The following is an 18,822-nucleotide window of genomic DNA, read 5'->3' as shown; positions in this document are numbered from 1 at the left end:
GGCAGCGGCCGCGGCCGCCATCTTGTCGCGGAGGAGCCGAGCGGAGCGGGCGGGACCCGGCGGCGGGGCCTGGACAGCGACATTGGTGCGGGGCCGGGGCGGGTCCCGGGGGGTCCTCGGGGGATGCCCTGGGCTGGGGGGACGCGGGGGAGCGGCCCCGGGGCGGGCGAGTCCGGCCCCGCGCTGAGAGACCCGGCGCCGGGCCTGAGGGGGGCGGGGGGAGCCGTGAGGGGGAACCGGGTTCCTGGCGGGAGCCCTCAGGAGGAGGAACCCGGGCCGGGACTGCGACTCCCCCTCAGGGACTCCCGGGGCTGGGAAAGCGCCTCCCGGGGATGGGGAACCCCCTAGTGGGACCACCGGGACTGGGACCCCCCCCCCCGGTTAATGGGGAGTCCCCGCGAAGGGCGGCCCCGAGAGCGGGCTTGGCCCCGGGGACGGGGGTGGCCCCGCGGGCCCTCGGTGCTGGGAGCCCCTTGCGGTGTGGGGCTGCTGCGGCTGCTGGCGTGGTCCGGTGGCCCCCATTGCTCCTCAGTGCCACCCTCCCCGTGTCCCCAAGTGTCGCCTCGCAGCGCTCGGTGCCATCCTCTGTCGCCCTCCGTGTCCCCCAGTGTCACCCCGGCCCTCCTTGGTAGCCCTCGGGCGGGCCCGAGCGGTGGCACAGAGCGGCTGTGGCACCTGGTGGCCCCGCCCGTGGCCCCGTTCCCCTGGTGTCACCCTCTCTGTCCGCGGTGTCCCTCGGTGTCACCCTGCAGCATCCCCCTGTCCATCCCCGGTGCCACCTCCAGCGGCACCCGCCGCCCTCCGTGCCACCCCGTGCCACCCCCTGGCCCCGTCCCCGCGGCCACCCCGGGCTCCGTTGTCACCCCGTGGGTCACCGTGTCCTCCTCAGTGCCACCCACGCCGGGGGTCACCGGACCTCGTGGCACCACAGGTGGCACCTCCTGCCCCCCCCGTGTCTCTCCCGGTGTCCCCGTGGGACCCTGGCTGTGCTCTGGGCCCAGCTCAGCCCTGCCCGTCCCCTGTGCCCCAATGTCCAGGTCCCCTCTGCCCCCAGGTGTCCCCTGACATCTCCTGACCTGTTCTTGTCCCCAGCTGTCCCCAAACATCCCCTGACCTGTCTTTGTCCCAGGGTGTCCCCAGACATCCCCCTGACCTGTTCTTGTCCCCAGATGTCCCTGAGTGTCCCCTGACCTGTCCCCAGCTGTCCCTGAGTGTCGCCTGACCCTGTCCTTGTCCCCAGGCATCCCCTTGACCCTGTCCTTGCCCGCAGATGTCCCTAAGTGTCCCCTAACCCTGCCCTTGCCCACAGATGTCCCTGAGTGTCCCCTGTCCTTGTCCCTACCTGTCCCTTGACCCTGTCCTTGTCCCCAGATGTTCCTGAGTGTCCCCTGACCTGTCCCCAGCTGTCCCCTGACCTGTCCTTGCCTGTAGATGTCCATGGGTGTCCCTGAGTGTCCCCTAACCCTGTCCTTGCCCGCAGATGTCCCTGAGTGTCCCCTGACCTGTCCTTGTCCCCAGACATCCCCCTGACCCTGTCCTTGTCCCCAGCTGTCCCCTAACCCCGTCCTTGCCCGCAGATGTCCCTAAGTGTCCCCTGACCTGTCGTTACCCCAGATGTCCCCAAACATCATCCCCTGCCCTTGTCTCCAGCTGTCCCTGGGTGTCCCCGACCCATCCTTGTCCCCAGATGTTCATGGGTGTCCCCTGACCCTGTTCTTGTCCCCAGCTGTCCCTGGGTGTCCCCTGACCCTGTTCTTGTCCCCAGATGTCCATGGGTGTTCCTGAGTGTCCCCTGACCCTGTCCTTGCCCGCAGATGTCCCTGAGTGTCCCCTGACCTGTCCCCAGCTGTCCCCTGACCTGTCCTTATCCCCAGCTGTCCCTGAGTGTCCCCTGACCCTGTCCTTGTCTCCAGCTGTCCCCTAACCCCGTCCTTGCCCGCAGATGTCCCTGAGTGTCCCCTGACCCTGTCCTTGCCCACAGGTGTCCCCAGCTGTCCCCTGACCCTGTCCTTGCCCGCAGATGTCCCCTGACCCTGTCCTTGTCCCCAGCTGTCCCCTGACCTGTCCTTGCCTGCAGATGTCCCTGAGTGTCCCCTGTCCTTGCCCCCAGCTGTCCCCTGACCCTGTTCTTGTCCCCAGATGTCCCTGGGTGTCCCCTGACCCATCCTTGTCCCCAGATGTTCATGGGTGTCCCCTGACGTGTCCTTGTCCCCAGCTGTCCCCTGACCCTGTCCTTATCCCCAGATGTCCGTGGGTGTCCCCTGACCTGTCCCCAGCTGTCCCGACCTGTCCTTATCCCCAGCTGTCCCTGAGTGTCCCCTGACCCTGTTCTTGTCCCCAGCTGTCCCCAGATGTCCCCTAACCTGTCTTTGTCCACAGATGTTCCAAGCTGTCCCTGAGTGTCCCCTGACCCTGTCCTTGCCCACAGATGTCACTGAGTGTCCCCTGACCCTGTCCTTGTCCCCAAACATCCCCTGACCCTGTCCTTGCCCACAGCTGTCCCTGAGTGTCCCCTAACCCTGTCCTTGCCCACAGATGTCCCTGAGTGTCCCCTGACCTGTCCCCAAACATCCCCTGACCCTGTCCTTGCCCGCAGATGCCCCCAAACATCCCCTGACCCTGTCCTTGCCCGCAGATGTCCCTGAGTGTCCCCTGACCCTGTCCCCAAACATCCCCTGACCCTGTCCTTGCCCGCAGATGTCCCTCAGTGTCCCCTGACCCTGTCCTTGCCCACAGATGCCCCCAAACATCCCCTGACCCTGTCCTTGCCCGCAGATGCCCCCAAACATCCCCTGACCCTGTCCTTGCCCGCAGATGTCCAGCTCCCCGCTGTCGAAGAAGCGCCGCGTCTCTGGGTCTGAGCCACCGACGGGCTCCAGCCGTGCCCCTGCCCCCGCCGTGTCCCCCAGCGTCACCCCCACCAACGTGAGTGCCACCCCCGCGGGGCCGGGGCACCTCCTGCTGCCGCCTGTCACCCTCTGGGTGTCACCAGGGGGGTTTGGGGGTCACTTGTGTGCCTTGATGTCTCCTCGCCATGGGTGCTGTCACCTTCTGGGTGTCACCGGGGGGTTTTGGGGTGACTTCTGTGCCTTGATGTCTCCTCGCTATGGGTGCTGTCACCCACAGGGTGTCACCAGGGGGGTTTGGGGGTCACTTGTGTGCCTTCATGTCCCCTCACCGTGGGTGCTGTCACCCTCTGGGTGTCACCGGGGGGGTTCTGGAGATGACTTGTGACACCCCTCACTTGTGTGCCTTGATGTCCACTTACTATGGGTGCTGTCACCCACAGGGTGTCACCGGGGCAGTTTGGGGGTCACTTGTGTGCCTTGATGTTCCCTCACCATGGGTGCTGTCACCCACAGGGTGTCACTGGGAGGTTTTGGGGGTCACTCGTGTCCCTTGATGTCCCCTCCCCATGGGTGCTGTCACCCACAGGGTGTCACCGGGGGGTTTTTTGGGGTCACTCGCGTCCCTTGATGTCCCCTCACCATGGGTGCTGTCACCCTCTGGGTGTCACTGGGGGGTTTTGGGGGTCACACGTGTCCCTCAGTGTCCCTTCGCCATGGGCGCTGTCACCCACAGGGTGTCACCGGGGCAGTTTGGGGGTCACTCGTGTCCCTCGATGTCCCCTCACCATGGGTGCTGTCACCCACGGGGTGTCACCTGCAGCTCTTGGGGGTCACTCATGTCCCTCCACATCCCCAATGTCCCCTCACCATGGGTGCTGTCACCCACAGGGTGTCACTGGGGGGCTTTTCGGGGTCACTCGTGTCCCTTGATGTCCCCTCACCATGGGTGCTGTCACCCACAGGGTGTCACCTGCTGCTCTTGGGGGTCACACGTGTCTCCCAGGTCCCCAATGTCCCCTCACCATGGGTGGGCTCACCCACAGGGTGTCTTTGGGGGTGACTCGTGTCCCTCGATGTCCCCTCACCATGGGCAGTGTCACCCGCAGGGTGTCACTGGGAGGTTTTGGGGGTGACTTATGTCCCCCTATGTCCCCTCACCATGGGTGCTGTCACCCACAGGGTGTCACTGGGAGGTTTTGGGGGTCACTCGTGTCCCTCAATGTCCCCTCCCCATGGGTGCTGTCACCCACAGGGTGTCACTGGGAGGTTTTGGGGGTCACTCGTGTCCCTCAGTGTCCCCTCACCATGGGCAGTGTCACCCGCAGGGTGTCACTGGGAGGTTTTGGGGGTGACTTATGTCCCTCTATGTCCCCTCACCATGGGCGCTGTCACCCTCTGGGTGTCACCAGGGGCTTTTGGGGGTCACTTGTGTCCCTCAATGTCCCCTCACTATGGGTGCTGACACCCACAGGGTGTCACTGGGAGGTTTTGGGGGTCACTCGTGTCCCCCCATGTCCCTTCACCACAGGTGCTGTCACCCACAGGGTGTCACCGGGGCAGTTTGGGGGTCACTTGTGTGCCTCGATGTCCCGTCACCGTGGGTGCTGTCACCCACGGGGTGTCACTGGGAGGTTTTGGGGGTGACTTGTGTCCTCCTATGTCCCTTCACCGTGGGTGCTGTCACCCACAGGGTGTCACCGGGGGGTTTTTCGGGGTCACTCGCGTCCCTTGATGTCCCCTCACCATGGATGCTGTCACCCTCTGGGTGTCACCAGGGGCTTTTGGGGGTCACTTGTGTCCCTCAATGTCCCCTCACTATGGGTGCTGACACCCACAGGGTGTCACTGGGAGGTTTTGGGGGTCACTCGTGTCCCCCCATGTCCCTTCACCATGGGCGCTGTCACCCACAGGGTGTCAAGGGGGGTTTTGGGGTGAGACTTATGTCCCTTGATGTTCCTTCACCATGGGTGCTGTCACCCACAGGGTGTCACCGGGGGGTTTTTTGGGGTCACTCGCGTCCCTTGATGTCCCCTCACCATGGGTGCTGTCACCCACAGGGTGTCACTGGGAGGTTTTGGGGGTCACTTGTGTCCCTCAATGTCCCTTCACCATGGGTGCTGTCACCCTCTGGGTGTCACCAGGGGGTTTTGGGGTGACTTGTGTCCTTCCATGTCCCCTCCCCACGGGTGCTGTCACCCTCTGGGTGTCACCAGGGGCTCTTGGGGGGGTCACACGTGTCCCTTGGGTCCCCAGTGTCCCCTCCCCATGGGCAGTGTCACCCTCAGGGTGTCACTGGGAGGTTTTGGGGGTCACTCGTGTCCCTCAATGTCCCCTCCCCATGGGTGCTGTCACCCTCTGGGTGTCACCAGGGACTCTTGGGGGTCACTCATGTCCCTCGATGTCCCCTCCCCATGGGTGCTGTCACCCTCTGGGTGTCACTGGGAGGTTTTGGGGGTCACTCGTGTCCCTCAGTGTCCCCTCCCCATGGGTGCTGTCACCCACAGGGTGTCACTGGGAGGTTTTGGGGGTCACTCGCGTCCCTTGATGTCCCCTCACCATGGATGCTGTCACCCTCTGGGTGTCACCAGGGGCTTTTGGGGGTCACTTGTGTCCCTCAATGTCCCCTCACTATGGGTGCTGACACCCACAGGGTGTCACTGGGAGGTTTTGGGGGTCACTCGTGTCCCCCCATGTCCCTTCACCATGGGCGCTGTCACCCACAGGGTGTCAAGGGGGGTTTTGGGGTGAGACTTATGTCCCTTGATGTTCCTTCACCATGGGTGCTGTCACCCACAGGGTGTCACCGGGGGGTTTTTTGGGGTCACTCGCGTCCCTTGATGTCCCCTCACCATGGGTGCTGTCACCCACAGGGTGTCACTGGGAGGTTTTGGGGGTCACTTGTGTCCCTCAATGTCCCTTCACCATGGGTGCTGTCACCCTCTGGGTGTCACCAGGGGGTTTTGGGGTGACTTGTGTCCTTCCATGTCCCCTCCCCACGGGTGCTGTCACCCTCTGGGTGTCACCAGGGGCTCTTGGGGGGGTCACACGTGTCCCTTGGGTCCCCAGTGTCCCCTCCCCATGGGCAGTGTCACCCTCAGGGTGTCACTGGGAGGTTTTGGGGGTCACTCGTGTCCCTCAATGTCCCCTCCCCATGGGTGCTGTCACCCTCTGGGTGTCACCAGGGACTCTTGGGGGTCACTCATGTCCCTCGATGTCCCCTCCCCATGGGTGCTGTCACCCTCTGGGTGTCACTGGGAGGTTTTGGGGGTCACTCGCGTCCCTTGATGTCCCCTCACCATGGGTGCTGTCACCCACAGGGTGTCACCGGGGCAGTTTGGGGGTCACTTGCGTTCCTCGATGTCCCGTCACCGTGGGTGCTGTCACACTCTGGGTGTCACCGGGGGCTCTTGGGGGGTCACTCATGTCCCTCAATGTCCCCTCCCCATGGGTGCTGTCACCCTCTGGGTGTCACCAGGGACTCTTGGGGGTCACTCATGTCCCTCGATGTCCCCTCCCCATGGGTGCTGTCACCCTCAGGGTGTCACTGGGAGGTTTTGGGGGTCACTCGTGTCCCTCAATGTCCCCTCACTATGGGTGCTGTCACCCACAGGGTGTCACTGGGAGGTTTTGGGGGTCACTCGTGTCCTTCAATGTCCCCTCACTATGGGTGCTGTCACCCTCTGGGTGTCACTGGGAGGTTTTGGGGGTCACTCGTGTCCCTCAGTGTCCCCTCACCATGGGCAGTGTCACCCGCAGGGTGTCACTGGGAGGTTTTGGGGGTGACTTATGTCCCTCTATGTCCCCTCACCATGGGCGCTGTCACCCTCTGGGTGTCACCAGGGGCTTTTGGGGGTCACTTGTGTCCCTCAATGTCCCCTCACTATGGGTGCTGACACCCACAGGGTGTCACTGGGAGGTTTTGGGGGTCACTCGTGTCCCCCCATGTCCCTTCACCACAGGTGCTGTCACCCACAGGGTGTCACCGGGGCAGTTTGGGGGTCACTTGTGTGCCTCGATGTCCCGTCACCGTGGGTGCTGTCACCCACGGGGTGTCACTGGGAGGTTTTGGGGGTGACTTGTGTCCTCCTATGTCCCTTCACCGTGGGTGCTGTCACCCACAGGGTGTCACCGGGGGGTTTTTCGGGGTCACTCGCGTCCCTTGATGTCCCCTCACCATGGATGCTGTCACCCTCTGGGTGTCACCAGGGGCTTTTGGGGGTCACTTGTGTCCCTCAATGTCCCCTCACTATGGGTGCTGACACCCACAGGGTGTCACTGGGAGGTTTTGGGGGTCACTCGTGTCCCCCCATGTCCCTTCACCATGGGCGCTGTCACCCACAGGGTGTCAAGGGGGGTTTTGGGGTGAGACTTATGTCCCTTGATGTTCCTTCACCATGGGTGCTGTCACCCACAGGGTGTCACCGGGGGGTTTTTTGGGGTCACTCGCGTCCCTTGATGTCCCCTCACCATGGGTGCTGTCACCCACAGGGTGTCACTGGGAGGTTTTGGGGGTCACTTGTGTCCCTCAATGTCCCTTCACCATGGGTGCTGTCACCCTCTGGGTGTCACCAGGGGGTTTTGGGGTGACTTGTGTCCTTCCATGTCCCCTCCCCACGGGTGCTGTCACCCTCTGGGTGTCACCAGGGGCTCTTGGGGGGGTCACACGTGTCCCTTGGGTCCCCAGTGTCCCCTCCCCATGGGCAGTGTCACCCTCAGGGTGTCACTGGGAGGTTTTGGGGGTCACTCGTGTCCCTCAATGTCCCCTCCCCATGGGTGCTGTCACCCTCTGGGTGTCACCAGGGACTCTTGGGGGTCACTCATGTCCCTCGATGTCCCCTCCCCATGGGTGCTGTCACCCTCTGGGTGTCACTGGGAGGTTTTGGGGGTCACTCGTGTCCCTCAGTGTCCCCTCCCCATGGGTGCTGTCACCCACAGGGTGTCACTGGGAGGTTTTGGGGGTCACTCGCGTCCCTTGATGTCCCCTCACCATGGATGCTGTCACCCTCTGGGTGTCACCAGGGGCTTTTGGGGGTTACTTGTGTCCCTCAATGTCCCCTCACTATGGGTGCTGACACCCACAGGGTGTCACTGGGAGGTTTTGGGGGTCACTCGTGTCCCCCCATGTCCCTTCACCATGGGCGCTGTCACCCTCTGGGTGTCACCAGGGGGTTTTGGGGTGAGACTTATGTCCCTTGATGTTCCTTCACCATGGGTGCTGTCACCCACAGGGTGTCACCGGGGGGTTTTTTGGGGTCACTCGCGTCCCTTGATGTCCCCTCACCATGGGTGCTGTCACCCACAGGGTGTCACTGGGAGGTTTTGGGGGTCACTTGTGTCCCTCAATGTCCCTTCACCATGGGTGCTGTCACCCTCTGGGTGTCACCAGGGGGTTTTGGGGTGACTTGTGTCCTTCCATGTCCCCTCCCCACGGGTGCTGTCACCCTCTGGGTGTCACCAGGGGCTCTTGGGGGGGTCACACGTGTCCCTTGGGTCCCCAGTGTCCCCTCCCCATGGGCAGTGTCACCCTCAGGGTGTCACTGGGAGGTTTTGGGGGTCACTCGTGTCCCTCAATGTCCCCTCCCCATGGGTGCTGTCACCCTCTGGGTGTCACCAGGGACTCTTGGGGGTCACTCATGTCCCTCGATGTCCCCTCCCCATGGGTGCTGTCACCCTCAGGGTGTCACTGGGAGGTTTTGGGGGTCACTCGTGTCCCTCAATGTCCCCTCACTATGGGTGCTGTCACCCTCTGGGTGTCACTGGGAGGTTTTGGGGGTCACTCGTGTCCCTCAGTGTCCCCTCACTATGGGTGCTGTCACCCACAGGGTGTCACTGGGAGGTTTTGGGGGTCACTCGCGTCCCTTGATGTCCCCTCACCATGGGTGCTGTCACCCACAGGGTGTCACCGGGGCAGTTTGGGGGTCACTTGCGTTCCTCGATGTCCCGTCACCGTGGGTGCTGTCACCCACAGGGTGTCACTGGGAGGTTTTGGGGGTGACTTGTGTCCTCCTATGTCCCCTCACCATGGGTGCTGTCACCCACAGGGTGTCACCGGGGGGTTTTTTGGGGTCACTCGCGTCCCTTGATGTCCCCTCCCCATGGGTGCTGTCACCCTCTGGGTGTCACTGGGAGGTTTTGGGGCTCACTCGTGTCCCTCAGTGTCCCCTCACTATGGGTGCTGTCACCCACAGGGTGTCACTGGGAGGTTTTGGGGGTCACTCGCGTCCCTTGATGTTCCCTCACCATGGGTGCTGTCACCCACAGGGTGTCACTGGGAGGTTTTGGGGGTCACTCGCGTCCCTTGATGTCCCCTCACCATGGGTGCTGTCACCCACAGGGTGTCACCGGGGCAGTTTGGGGGTCACTTGCGTTCCTCGATGTCCCGTCACCGTGGGTGCTGTCACCCACAGGGTGTCACTGGGAGGTTTTGGGGGTGACTTGTGTCCTCCTATGTCCCCTCACCATGGGTGCTGTCACCCACAGGGTGTCACCGGGGGGTTTTTTGGGGTCACTCGCGTCCCTTGATGTCCCCTCCCCATGGGTGCTGTCACCCTCTGGGTGTCACTGGGAGGTTTTGGGGCTCACTCGTGTCCCTCCACATCCCCAGTGTCCCCTCCCTACGGGCAGTGTCACCCACAGGGTGTCACCTGCCCACCTTTCTGGTCACCACAGAGTGACCCCACCCCTCCCCTGCCCCCTGGCACCCCCGGTGCCCCCCGCCCGTGCCCCGGTGCCCCCCGGTGACGCCGCTGTCCCCCCAGGGAATGGCGAAGAACGGGGCCGAGGCCGAGATCGATGAGGGGCTCTACTCCCGCCAGCTGTGAGTGCCGGGGGCCAGGGGGGGTTTTGGGGTGTCCAAGGGGGTTTTTGGGGTCCCTGGGGGGTTTTGGGGTCTCTGAGGGTGGTTTTGGGGTCTCCAGGTAGAGTTTTGGGGTAGCCAAGTGGGAGTTTGGGGTCTCCAGGTGGAGTTTTGGGGTAGCCAAGGGGGGTTTTGGGGTCTCTGAGGGTGGTTTTGGGGTCTCCAGGTGGAGTTTTAGGGTATCCAAGGGGGATTTTGGGGTCCCCAGGGGGGTTTTGGGGTAGCCAAGGGGGATTTTGGGTGTAGCCAAGGGGGGTTTTGGGGTATCCAAGGGGGGTTTTGGGGTCCCTGGGGGGGGTTTGGGGTAGCCAAGGGGGGTTTTGGGGTGCCCTGGGGGGATTTGGGGTCTCCAAGGGGGGTTTTGGGGTCCCCAGGGGTGGTTTTGGGGTCTCCAGGTGGAGTTTTGGGGTCTCTGGGAGGGTTTTGGGATCTCCAAGGGGTGTTTTGGGGTCTCCAGGTGGAGTTTTGGGGTCCCCAGGGGTGTTTTGGGGTAGCCAAGGGGTGGTTTTGGGGTGTGCAGGTGGAGTTTTGGGGTAGCCAAGTGGGAGTTTGGGGTCTCCAGGTGGAGTTTTGGGGTAGCCAAGGGGGGTTTTGGGGTCCCTGGGGGGTTTTGGGGTCTCTGAGGGTGGTTTTGGGGTCTCCAGGTGGAGTTTTGGGGTAGCCAAGTGGGAGTTTGGGGTCTCCAGGTGGAGTTTTGGGGTAGCCAAGGGGGGTTTTGGGGTCTCTGAGGGTGGTTTTGGGGTCTCCAGGTGGAGTTTTAGGGTATCCAAGGGGGATTTTGGGGTCCCCAGGGGGGTTTTGGGGTAGCCAAGGGGGATTTTGGGTGTAGCCAAGGGGTGTCTTGGGGTCCCCAGGGGTGGTTTTGGGGTCCCCAGGGGGGTTTTGGGGTAGCCAAGGGGTGTCTTGGGGTCCCTGGGGGCGTTTTGGGGTCTCCAGGTGGAGTTTTAGGGTATCCAATGGGGGTTTTGGGCTCTCCAAGGGGGGTTCTGGGGTCTCCAGACGGGGTTTTGGGGTCTCCAGGTGGAGTTTTGGGGTAGCCAAGGGGTGTTTTGGGGTCCCAGGGGTGGTTTTGGGGTATCAGAGAGTGGTTTTGGGGTATCCAAGGGGTGTTTTGGGGTCTGTAGAGGGTGGTTTTGGGCTCTCCAGGTGAAGTTTTGGGGTCCCCAGGGTGGTTTTGGGGTCCCAGGGGTGGTTTTGGGATCTCCAGGTGGAGTTTTGGGGTAGCCAAGGGGGGTTTTGGGGTCCTAGGGATGGTTTTGGGATCTCCAGGTGGAGTTTTGGGGTCCCCAGGGGTGGTTTTGGGGTCCCCAGGGGGGATTTTGGGGACTCCAGGTGGAGTTTTGGGGTAGCCAAGGGGTGGTTTTGGGGTTTCCAGAGGGGGTTTTGGGCTTTCCAGGTGGAGTTTTGGGGTATCCAAGGGGTTTTTGGGGTCCCTGGGGGGTTTTGGGGTATCCAAGGGGTGTCTTGGGGTCTCTGAGTGGGGTTTTGGGGTCCCCAGGGGGGTTTTGGGGTAGCCAAGGGGGGTTTTAGGGTCTCCAGGTGGAGTTTTGGGGTAGCCAAGGGGGATTTTGGGGTCCCCAGGGGGGTTTTGGGGTAGCCAAGGGGTGTCTTGGGGTCCCTGGGGGGGTTTTGGGGTCTCCAGGTGGAGTTTTAGGGTATCCAATGGGGGTTTTGGGCTCTCCAAGGGGGGTTTTGAGGTCTCCAGACGGGGTTTTGGGGTCTCCAGGTGGAGTTTTGGGGTAGCCAAGGGGGGGTTTGGGGTAGCCAAGGGGGGTTTTGGGCTCCCCATGGGTGGTTTTGGGGTCTCTGGGGGTGGTTTTGGGGTCCCAGGGGGGATTTTGGGGTCTCTAGGTGGAGTTTTGGGGTAGCCAAGGGGTGGTTTTGGGGTTTCCAGAGGGGGTTTTGGGCTTTCCAGGTGGAGTTTTGGGGTATCCAAGGGGTTTTTGGGGTCCCGGGGGGATTTTGGGGTATCCAAGGGGGGTTTTTGGTGTCCTCCGGGTTGGTTTTGGGGTCCCTGGGGGGATTGTGGGGTTTCCAGTGACCTTTTGGGTTTTCAGTGGATTTTTAGGGCCCCCAATGACCCTTTTGGGGCTCCCAGTGACCTTTTGGGGTCTCAGTGAGTTTTTGGGGATCCCATTGAGTTTCTGAGGATCCCAATGTCCTTTTAGGGTCCCCAATGACCCTTTAAGGACCCCCAATGACCCTTTTAGGGTCCCCCAATGACCCTTTTGGGTTTTTAGGGGATTTTTAGGGTCCCCCAATGACCCTTTGGGGTTTTAGGGGATTTTTAGGGTCCCCAATGACCCTTTTGGGTTCTCAGTGGAATTTTGGGGCCCCCAATGACCCTTTTAGGGCCCCTAATGACCTTTTAGGGTCCCCAATGACCTTTTGGGTTTTTAGGGGATTTTTAGGGTCCCCAATGACCCTTTAAGGACCCCCAATGACCCTTTTAGGGTCCCCAATGACCTTTTGGGTTCTCAGTGGATTTTTAGGGTCCCCCAATGACCCTTTTGGGTTCTCAGTGGATTTTTAGGTTCCCCAATGACCCTTTTAGGTTTTTAGGGGATTTTTAGGGTCCCCAATGACCTTTTGGGTTCTCAGTGGATTTTTAGGACCCCCAATGACCCTTTTGGGTTTTCAGTGGATTTTTAGGTTCCCCAATGACCCCTTTTAGGTTTTTAGGAGATTTTTAGGGCCCCCAATGACCTTTTTAGGTTTTTAGGGGATTTTTAGGTTCCCCAATGACCCTTTTAGGTTTTTAGGGGATTTTTAGGGTCCCCCAATGACCCTTTTGGGTTTTTAGGGGATTTTTGGGGCCCCCAATGACCCTTTAGGACTCCCAATGACCCTTTTGGGTTCTCAGTGGATTTTTAGGGTCCCCCAATGACCCTTTTGGGTTCTCAGTGGATTTTTAGGGCCCTCAATGACCCTTTTTAGGTTTTAGGGGATTTTTAGGGTCCCCAATGACCCTTTTAGGTTTCAGTGGATTTTTAGGGTCCCCAATGACCCTTTTTAGGTTTTAGGGGATTTTTAGGTTCCCCAATGACCTTTAAGGACCCCAATGACCCTTTAGGGTCCCCAATGACCCTTTTAAGGTTTTTAGGGGATTTTTAGGGTCCCCAATGACCCTTTAAGGACCCCCAATGACCCTTTTAGGTTTTAGGAGATTTTTAGGTTCCCCAATGACCCTTTTAGGTTTTTAGGGGATTTTTAGGGCCCCCAATGACCCTTTAAGGACCCCCAATGACCCTTTTAGGTTTCAGTGGATTTTTAGGTTCTCCAATGACCCCTTTTAGGTTTTTAGGGGATTTTTAGGTTCCCCAATGACCCTTTTGGGTTTTCAGTGGATTTTTAGGGTCCCCAATGACCCTTTTAGGACCCCCAATGACCTTTTGGGTTTTAGGGGATTTTTAGGACCCCCAATGACCCTTTTGGGTTCTCAGTGGATTTTTAGGGCCCCCAATGACCCTTTTAGGTTTTTAGGGGATTTTTAGGGCCCCCAATGACCCTTTAAGGACCGCTAACGACCCTTTTGGGTTTTTAGGGGATTTTTAGGGTCCCCAATGACCTTTTGGGTTTTAGGGGATTTTTAGGGCCCCCAATGACCTTTTAGGATTTCCAATGACCCTTTTGGGTTCTCAGTGGATTCTTAGGACCCCCAATGACCCTTTTAGGTTTTAGGGGATTTTTAGGGCCCCCAATGACCCTTTTAGGACCCCCAATGACCCTTTTAGGTTTTAGGAGATTTTTAGGTTCCCCAATGACCCTTTTAGGTTTTTAGGAGATTTTTAGGTTCCCCAATGACCCTTTTAGGTTTTTAGGGGATTTTTAGGGCCCCCAATGACCCTTTAAGGACCCCCAATGACCCTTTTAGGTTTTAGGGGATTTTTAGGTTCCCCAATTACCCCTTTTGGGTTTTCAGTGGATTTTTAGGGCCCCCAATGACCCTTTTAGGACCCCCAATGACCCTTTTAGGTTTTAGGGGATTTTTAGGTTCCCCAATGACCCTTTTAGGTTTTTAGGGGATTTTTAGGGTCCCCAATGACCCTTTAGGACCCCCAATGACCCTTTTTAGGTTTTAGGGGATTTTTAGGGTCCCCAATGACCCTTTTTAGGTTTTAGGGGATTTTTAGGGACCCCAATGACCCTTTAGGGTCCCCAATGACCCTTTTAAGGTTTTTAGGGGATTTTTAGGGTCCCCAATGACCCTTTAGGACCCCCAATGACCCGTTTAGGTTTTAGGGGATTTTTAGGGCCCCCAATGACTCCTTTTAGGTTTTAGGGGATTTTTAGGGTCCCCAATGACCCTTTTAGGTTTTAGGGGATTTTTAGGGCCCTGAATGACCCTTTTAGGTTTTTAGGGGATTTTTAGGTTCCCCAATGACCCTTTTGGGTTTTCAGGGGATTTTTAGGGTCCCCAATGACCCTTTTAGGTTTTTAGGAGATTTTTAGGTTCCCCAATGACCCTTTTAGGTTTTTAGGAGGTTTTTAGGTTCCCCAATGACCCTTTTAAGGTTTTTAGGGTATTTTTAGGGTCCCCAATGACCCTTTTAGGACCCCCAATGACCCTTTTAGGTTTTAGGAGGTTTTTAGGTTCCCCAATGACCCTTTTAAGGTTTTTAGGGTATTTTTAGGGTCCCCAATGACCCTTTTAGGACCCCCAATGACCCTTTTAGGTTTTAGGGGATTTTTAGGGTCCCCAATGACCCTTTTAGGTTTTTAGGGGATTTTTAGGGTCCCCAATGACCCTTTTAGGTTTTTAGGGGATTTTTAGGGTCCCCAATGACCCTTTAGGACCCCCAATGACCCTTTTGGTTTCTCAGTGGATTTTTAGGGTCTCTAATGACCCTTTTGGGTTTTTAGGGGATTTTTAGGGTTCCCCAATGACCTTTTAGGACCCCCAATGACCCTTTTAGGTTTTAGGAGGTTTTTAGGACCCCCAATGACCTTTTGGGTTCTCAGTGGATTTTTAGGTTCCCCAATGACCCCTTTTAGGTTTTTAGGGGATTTTTAGGGTCCCCAATGACCCTTTTGGGGTCCCCCCAGGTACGTGCTGGGCCACGAGGCCATGAAGCGCATGCAGACCTCCAACGTGCTGGTCTCGGGGCTCCGGGGCCTGGGGCTGGAGGTGGCCAAAAACCTCGTCCTGGGCGGGGTCAAATCGGTGACGCTGCACGACCCCGAGCCCGCGGCCTGGGGAGACCTGGCCTCGCAGGTGAGAGGGGCTTTGGGGGGATTTTTGGGGTTTTTTGGGGGTTTTTGGGTGGGATTTGGGGTTTTTTTTGGGGTTTTGGGTGGGATTTGGGGTTTTTGGGGGGTTTTGGGGGAGAGTTTGGGGGGTTTTTTGGCGGTTTTTGGGTGGGATTTGGGGTTTTTTTGGGGGGTTTTGGGTGGGATTTGGGGTGTTTTGGGGGGATTTGGGGGTTTTTGGGGGTTTTGGGGTGGGATTTGGGTGGGATTTGGGGTTTTTGGGTGGGATTTGGGGAGTTTTTGGGGGGTTTTTGGGTGGGATTTGGGGGTTTTTGGGGGGGATTTGGGGTGTTTTGGGGGGGATTTGGGGTTTTTTAGGTGGGATTTGGGGTTTTTTTGGGGGTTTTTGGGTGGGATTTGGGGTTTTTTGGGTGGGATTTGGGGCTTTTGGGGGGTTTTGGGGTTTTTTTGGGGGGTTTTGGGGGGTTTTGGGTGGGATTTGGGGTTTTTTTGGGGTTTTTTTGGGTGGGATTTGGGGTTTTTTAGGGGTTTTTTGGGGGGTTTTGGGTGGGATTTGGGGTTTTTTGGGGGTTTTGGGTGGGATTTGAGTGGGATTTGGGGTTTTTTGGGTGGGATTTGGGGTTTTTTTGGGGTTTTTTTGGGGTTTTTTGGGTGGGATTTGGGGCTTTTTGGGGGGTTTTTTGGGGTTTTTGGGTGGGATTTGGGGGGTTTTGGGGGAGAGTTTGGCGGTTTTTGGGTGGGATTTGGGGTTTTTTGGGGGGTTTTTTGGGTGGGATTTGGGGGTTTTTGGGGGGTTTTGGGGGAGAGTTTGGAGGTTTTTGGGTGGGATTTGGGGGTTTTTTGGGTTTTTTTTGGGGGGTTTTGGGTGGGATTTGGGGTTTTTTGGGGCATTTGGGGGGTTTTGGGGGCTTTTGGGTGGGATTTGGGGGTTTTTGGGGGGGATTTGGGGTTTTTTGGGGTTTTTGGGTGGGATTTGGGGTTTTTGGGGGGTTTTTGGGGGAGAGTTTGGCGGTTTTTAGGTGGGATTTGGGGTTTTTTTGGGTTTTTTTGGGTGGGATTTGGGGGTTTTTGGGGTTTTTTTGGGGGGTTTTGGGTGGGATTTGGGGTTTTTTTGGGGTTTTGGGTGGGATTTGAGTGGGATTTGGGGTTTTTTGGGTGGGATTTGGGGTTTTTTGGGGGGTTTTTTGGGGTTTTTGGGTGGGATTTGGGGGGTTTTGGGGGAGAGTTTGGCAGTTTTGGGGTGGGATTTGGGGTTTTTTGGGGGGTTTTTTGGGGTTTTTGGGTGGGATTTGGGGGGTTTTGGGGGAGAGTTTGGCGGTTTTTGGGTGGGATTTGGGGTTTTTTGGGGGGTTTTTTGGGGTTTTTTTGGGGGGTTTTTGGGGCTTTTGGGGGGGTTTTGGGGTGTTTTTGGGGGGATTTGGGGGTTTTTGGGGGGGATTTGGGGTTTTTTGGGGTTTTTGGGTGGGATTTGGGGTTTTTGGGGGAGAGTTTGGCGGTTTTTAGGTGGGATTTGGGGTTTTTTTGGGTTTTTTTGGGTGGGATTTGGGGTTTTTTGGGGTTTTTTTGGGGGGTTTTGGGTGGGATTTGGGGTTTTTTTGGGGGTTTTTTGGGGGTTTTTGGGTGGGATTTGGGGTTTTTGGGTGGGATTTGGGGTTTTGGGGGAGAGTTTGGGGGTTTTTTGGGTGGGATTTAGGGTTTTTTGGGTGGGATTTGGGGTTTTTTTGGGGTTTTTTTGGGGTTTTTGGGTGGGATTTGGGGGGTTTTGGGGGGTTTTTTGGGGTTTTTTGGGTGGGATTGGGGGTTTTTTGGGGGGTTTTTTGGGGTTTTTTTGGGGGGTTTTGGGTGGGATTTGGGTTTTTTTGGGGGTTTTTTTGGGGGGTTTTTGTTGGGATTTGGGGTTTTTGGGTGGGATTTGGGGTTTTTTTGGGGGGTTTTGGGGGTTTTTGGGTGGGATTTGGGGGTTTTTGTGGGGTTTTGGGTGGGATTTGGGGGTTTTTGGGGGAGAGTTTGGGGGTTTTTGGGGGAGAGTTTGGGGGTTTTTGGGGGTTTTTAGGTGGGATTTGGGGATTTTGGGGTTTTTTTGGGTGGGATTTGGGGGTTTTTGGGTGGGATTTGGGGGTTTTATGGGGGTTTTGGGTGGGATTTGGGGTTTTTTGGGGGGGATTTGGGGGTTTTTTGGGGGGTTTTGGGTGGGATTTGGGGTTTTTTTGGGGGGTTTTGGGGGAGAGTTTGTGGGGTTTTTTGGCGGTTTTTGGGTGGGATTTGGGGTTTTTTGGGGGGTTTTTGGGTGGGATTTGGGGGTTTTTGGAGTTTTGGGTGGAATTTGGGGTGTTTTGGGGGAGAGTTTGGGGGTTTTTTGGCAGTTTTTGGGTGGGATTTGGGGTTTTTTAGGTGGGATTTGGGGTTTTTTTTGGGGTTTTTGGGTGGGATTGGGGGTTTTTTTGGGGTTTTGGGTGGGATTTGGGTTTTTTTTGGGGCTTTTGGGGGCTTTTGGGGGGTTTTGGGTGGGATTTGGGGTTTTTTGGGGGTTTTTTTGGGGGGTTTTTTCGGTGGGATTTGGGGTTTGGGTTTTTTTGGGGGGGTTTTGGGGTTTTTGGGGTTTTTTTTGGGGGTTTTTTGGCCGTTTTTGGGTGGGATTTGGGGGGTTTTGGGGGTTTTTTGGGTGGGATTTGGGGTTTTTTTGGGGTTTTTTTTGGGGGTTTTGGGTGGGATTTGGGGTTTTTTGGGGGTTTTGGGTGGGATTTGAGTGGGATTTGGGGTTTTTTAGGTGGGATTTGGGGTTTTTTGGGGGTTTTTTTGGGGTTTTGGGTGGGATTTGAGTGGGATTTGGGGTTTTTTGGGTGGGATTTGGGGTTTTTTTGGGGGTTTTTTGGGGGTTTTGGGTGGGATTTGGGGGGTTTTGGGGGAGAGTTTGGCGGGTTTTGGGTGGGATTTGGGGTTTTTTTGGGGGGGTTTTGGGTGGGATTTGGGGTTTTTTGGGGGTTTTGGGTGGGATTTGAGTGGGATTTGGGGTTTTTTGGGTGGGATTTGGGGGTTTTTGGGGGTTTTTTTGGGGGGTTTTGGGTGGGATTTGGGGGTTTTTGGGTGGCATTTGGGGTTTTTTTGGGGTTTTTGGGTGGGATTTGGGGTTTTTGGGGTTTTGGGTGAGATTTGGGTGGGATTTGGGGTTTTTTGGGCGGGATTTGAGTGTTTTGGGGAGAGTTTGGGGTTTTTTGGGGTTTTGGGTGGGATTTGGGGTTTTTTGGGTGGGATTTGGGGGTTTTATGGGGGTTTTGGGTGGGATTTGGGGTTTTTTTGGGGGGTTTTGGGAGGGATTTGGGGGTTTTTAGGGGTTTTTGGGTGGGATTTGGGAGGGATTTGGGGTTTTGGGGAGAGTGTGGGGGTTTTTTGGGGGTTTTTGGGTGGGATTTGGGGTTTTTTGGGGGGTTTTGGGGGAGAGTTAGGGGGTTTTTTGGGTGGGATTTGGGTTTTCTTGGGGGATTTTGGGTGGGATTTGGGATTTTTTGGGTGGGATTTGGGAGTTTTTAGGGGGTTTTTGGGTGGGATTTGGGGTTTTTTTGGGGTTTTTGGGGGGTTTTGGGTGGGATTTGGGTTTTTTTGGGGGTTTTTTTGGGGGGTTTTGGGAGGGATTTGGGGGTTTTTAGGGGGTTTTGGGTGGGATTTGGGAGGGATTTGGGGTTTTGGGGAGAGTGTGGGGGCTTTTTGGCGGTTTTTGGGTGGGATTTGGGGTTTTTTGGGTGGGATTTGGGGGTTTTGGGGGTTTTTTGGGTGGGATTTGGGGGTTTTTGGGGGTTTTTGGGGTTTTTTTGGGTTTTTTTGGGGTTTTTGGGTGGGATTTGGGTGGGATTTGGGGTTTTTTGGGTGAGATTTGGGGTTTTTTTGGAGTTTTTTTGGGGGGTTTTGGGT

At 57.3% G+C, this 18,822-nt stretch overlaps 1 protein-coding gene across 1 annotated transcript in view; it reads left to right on the top strand.

Moving 5' to 3' along the window:
- Positions 1 to 18,822, top strand: part of UBA1 (ubiquitin like modifier activating enzyme 1) — a 78,762-nt gene continuing 59,940 nt past the window's right edge. The window contains exons 1-4 of the mRNA XM_068998264.1: positions 1 to 85; positions 2,815 to 2,925; positions 9,608 to 9,666; positions 14,752 to 14,920. Coding sequence (XP_068854365.1) covers positions 2,815 to 2,925; positions 9,608 to 9,666; positions 14,752 to 14,920 — 339 coding nt within the window. The 5' untranslated portion in view covers positions 1 to 85. The remainder of the gene's footprint in view (positions 86 to 2,814; positions 2,926 to 9,607; positions 9,667 to 14,751; positions 14,921 to 18,822) is intronic.

Source organism: Aphelocoma coerulescens, chromosome 31 (assembly GCF_041296385.1).
Source record: "Aphelocoma coerulescens isolate FSJ_1873_10779 chromosome 31, UR_Acoe_1.0, whole genome shotgun sequence".
NCBI classification, from domain to species: domain Eukaryota; kingdom Metazoa; phylum Chordata; class Aves; order Passeriformes; family Corvidae; genus Aphelocoma; species Aphelocoma coerulescens.
The sequence above is the reverse complement of the archived record's forward strand: the minus strand, read 5'-3'. Positions and strand labels throughout refer to the sequence as shown.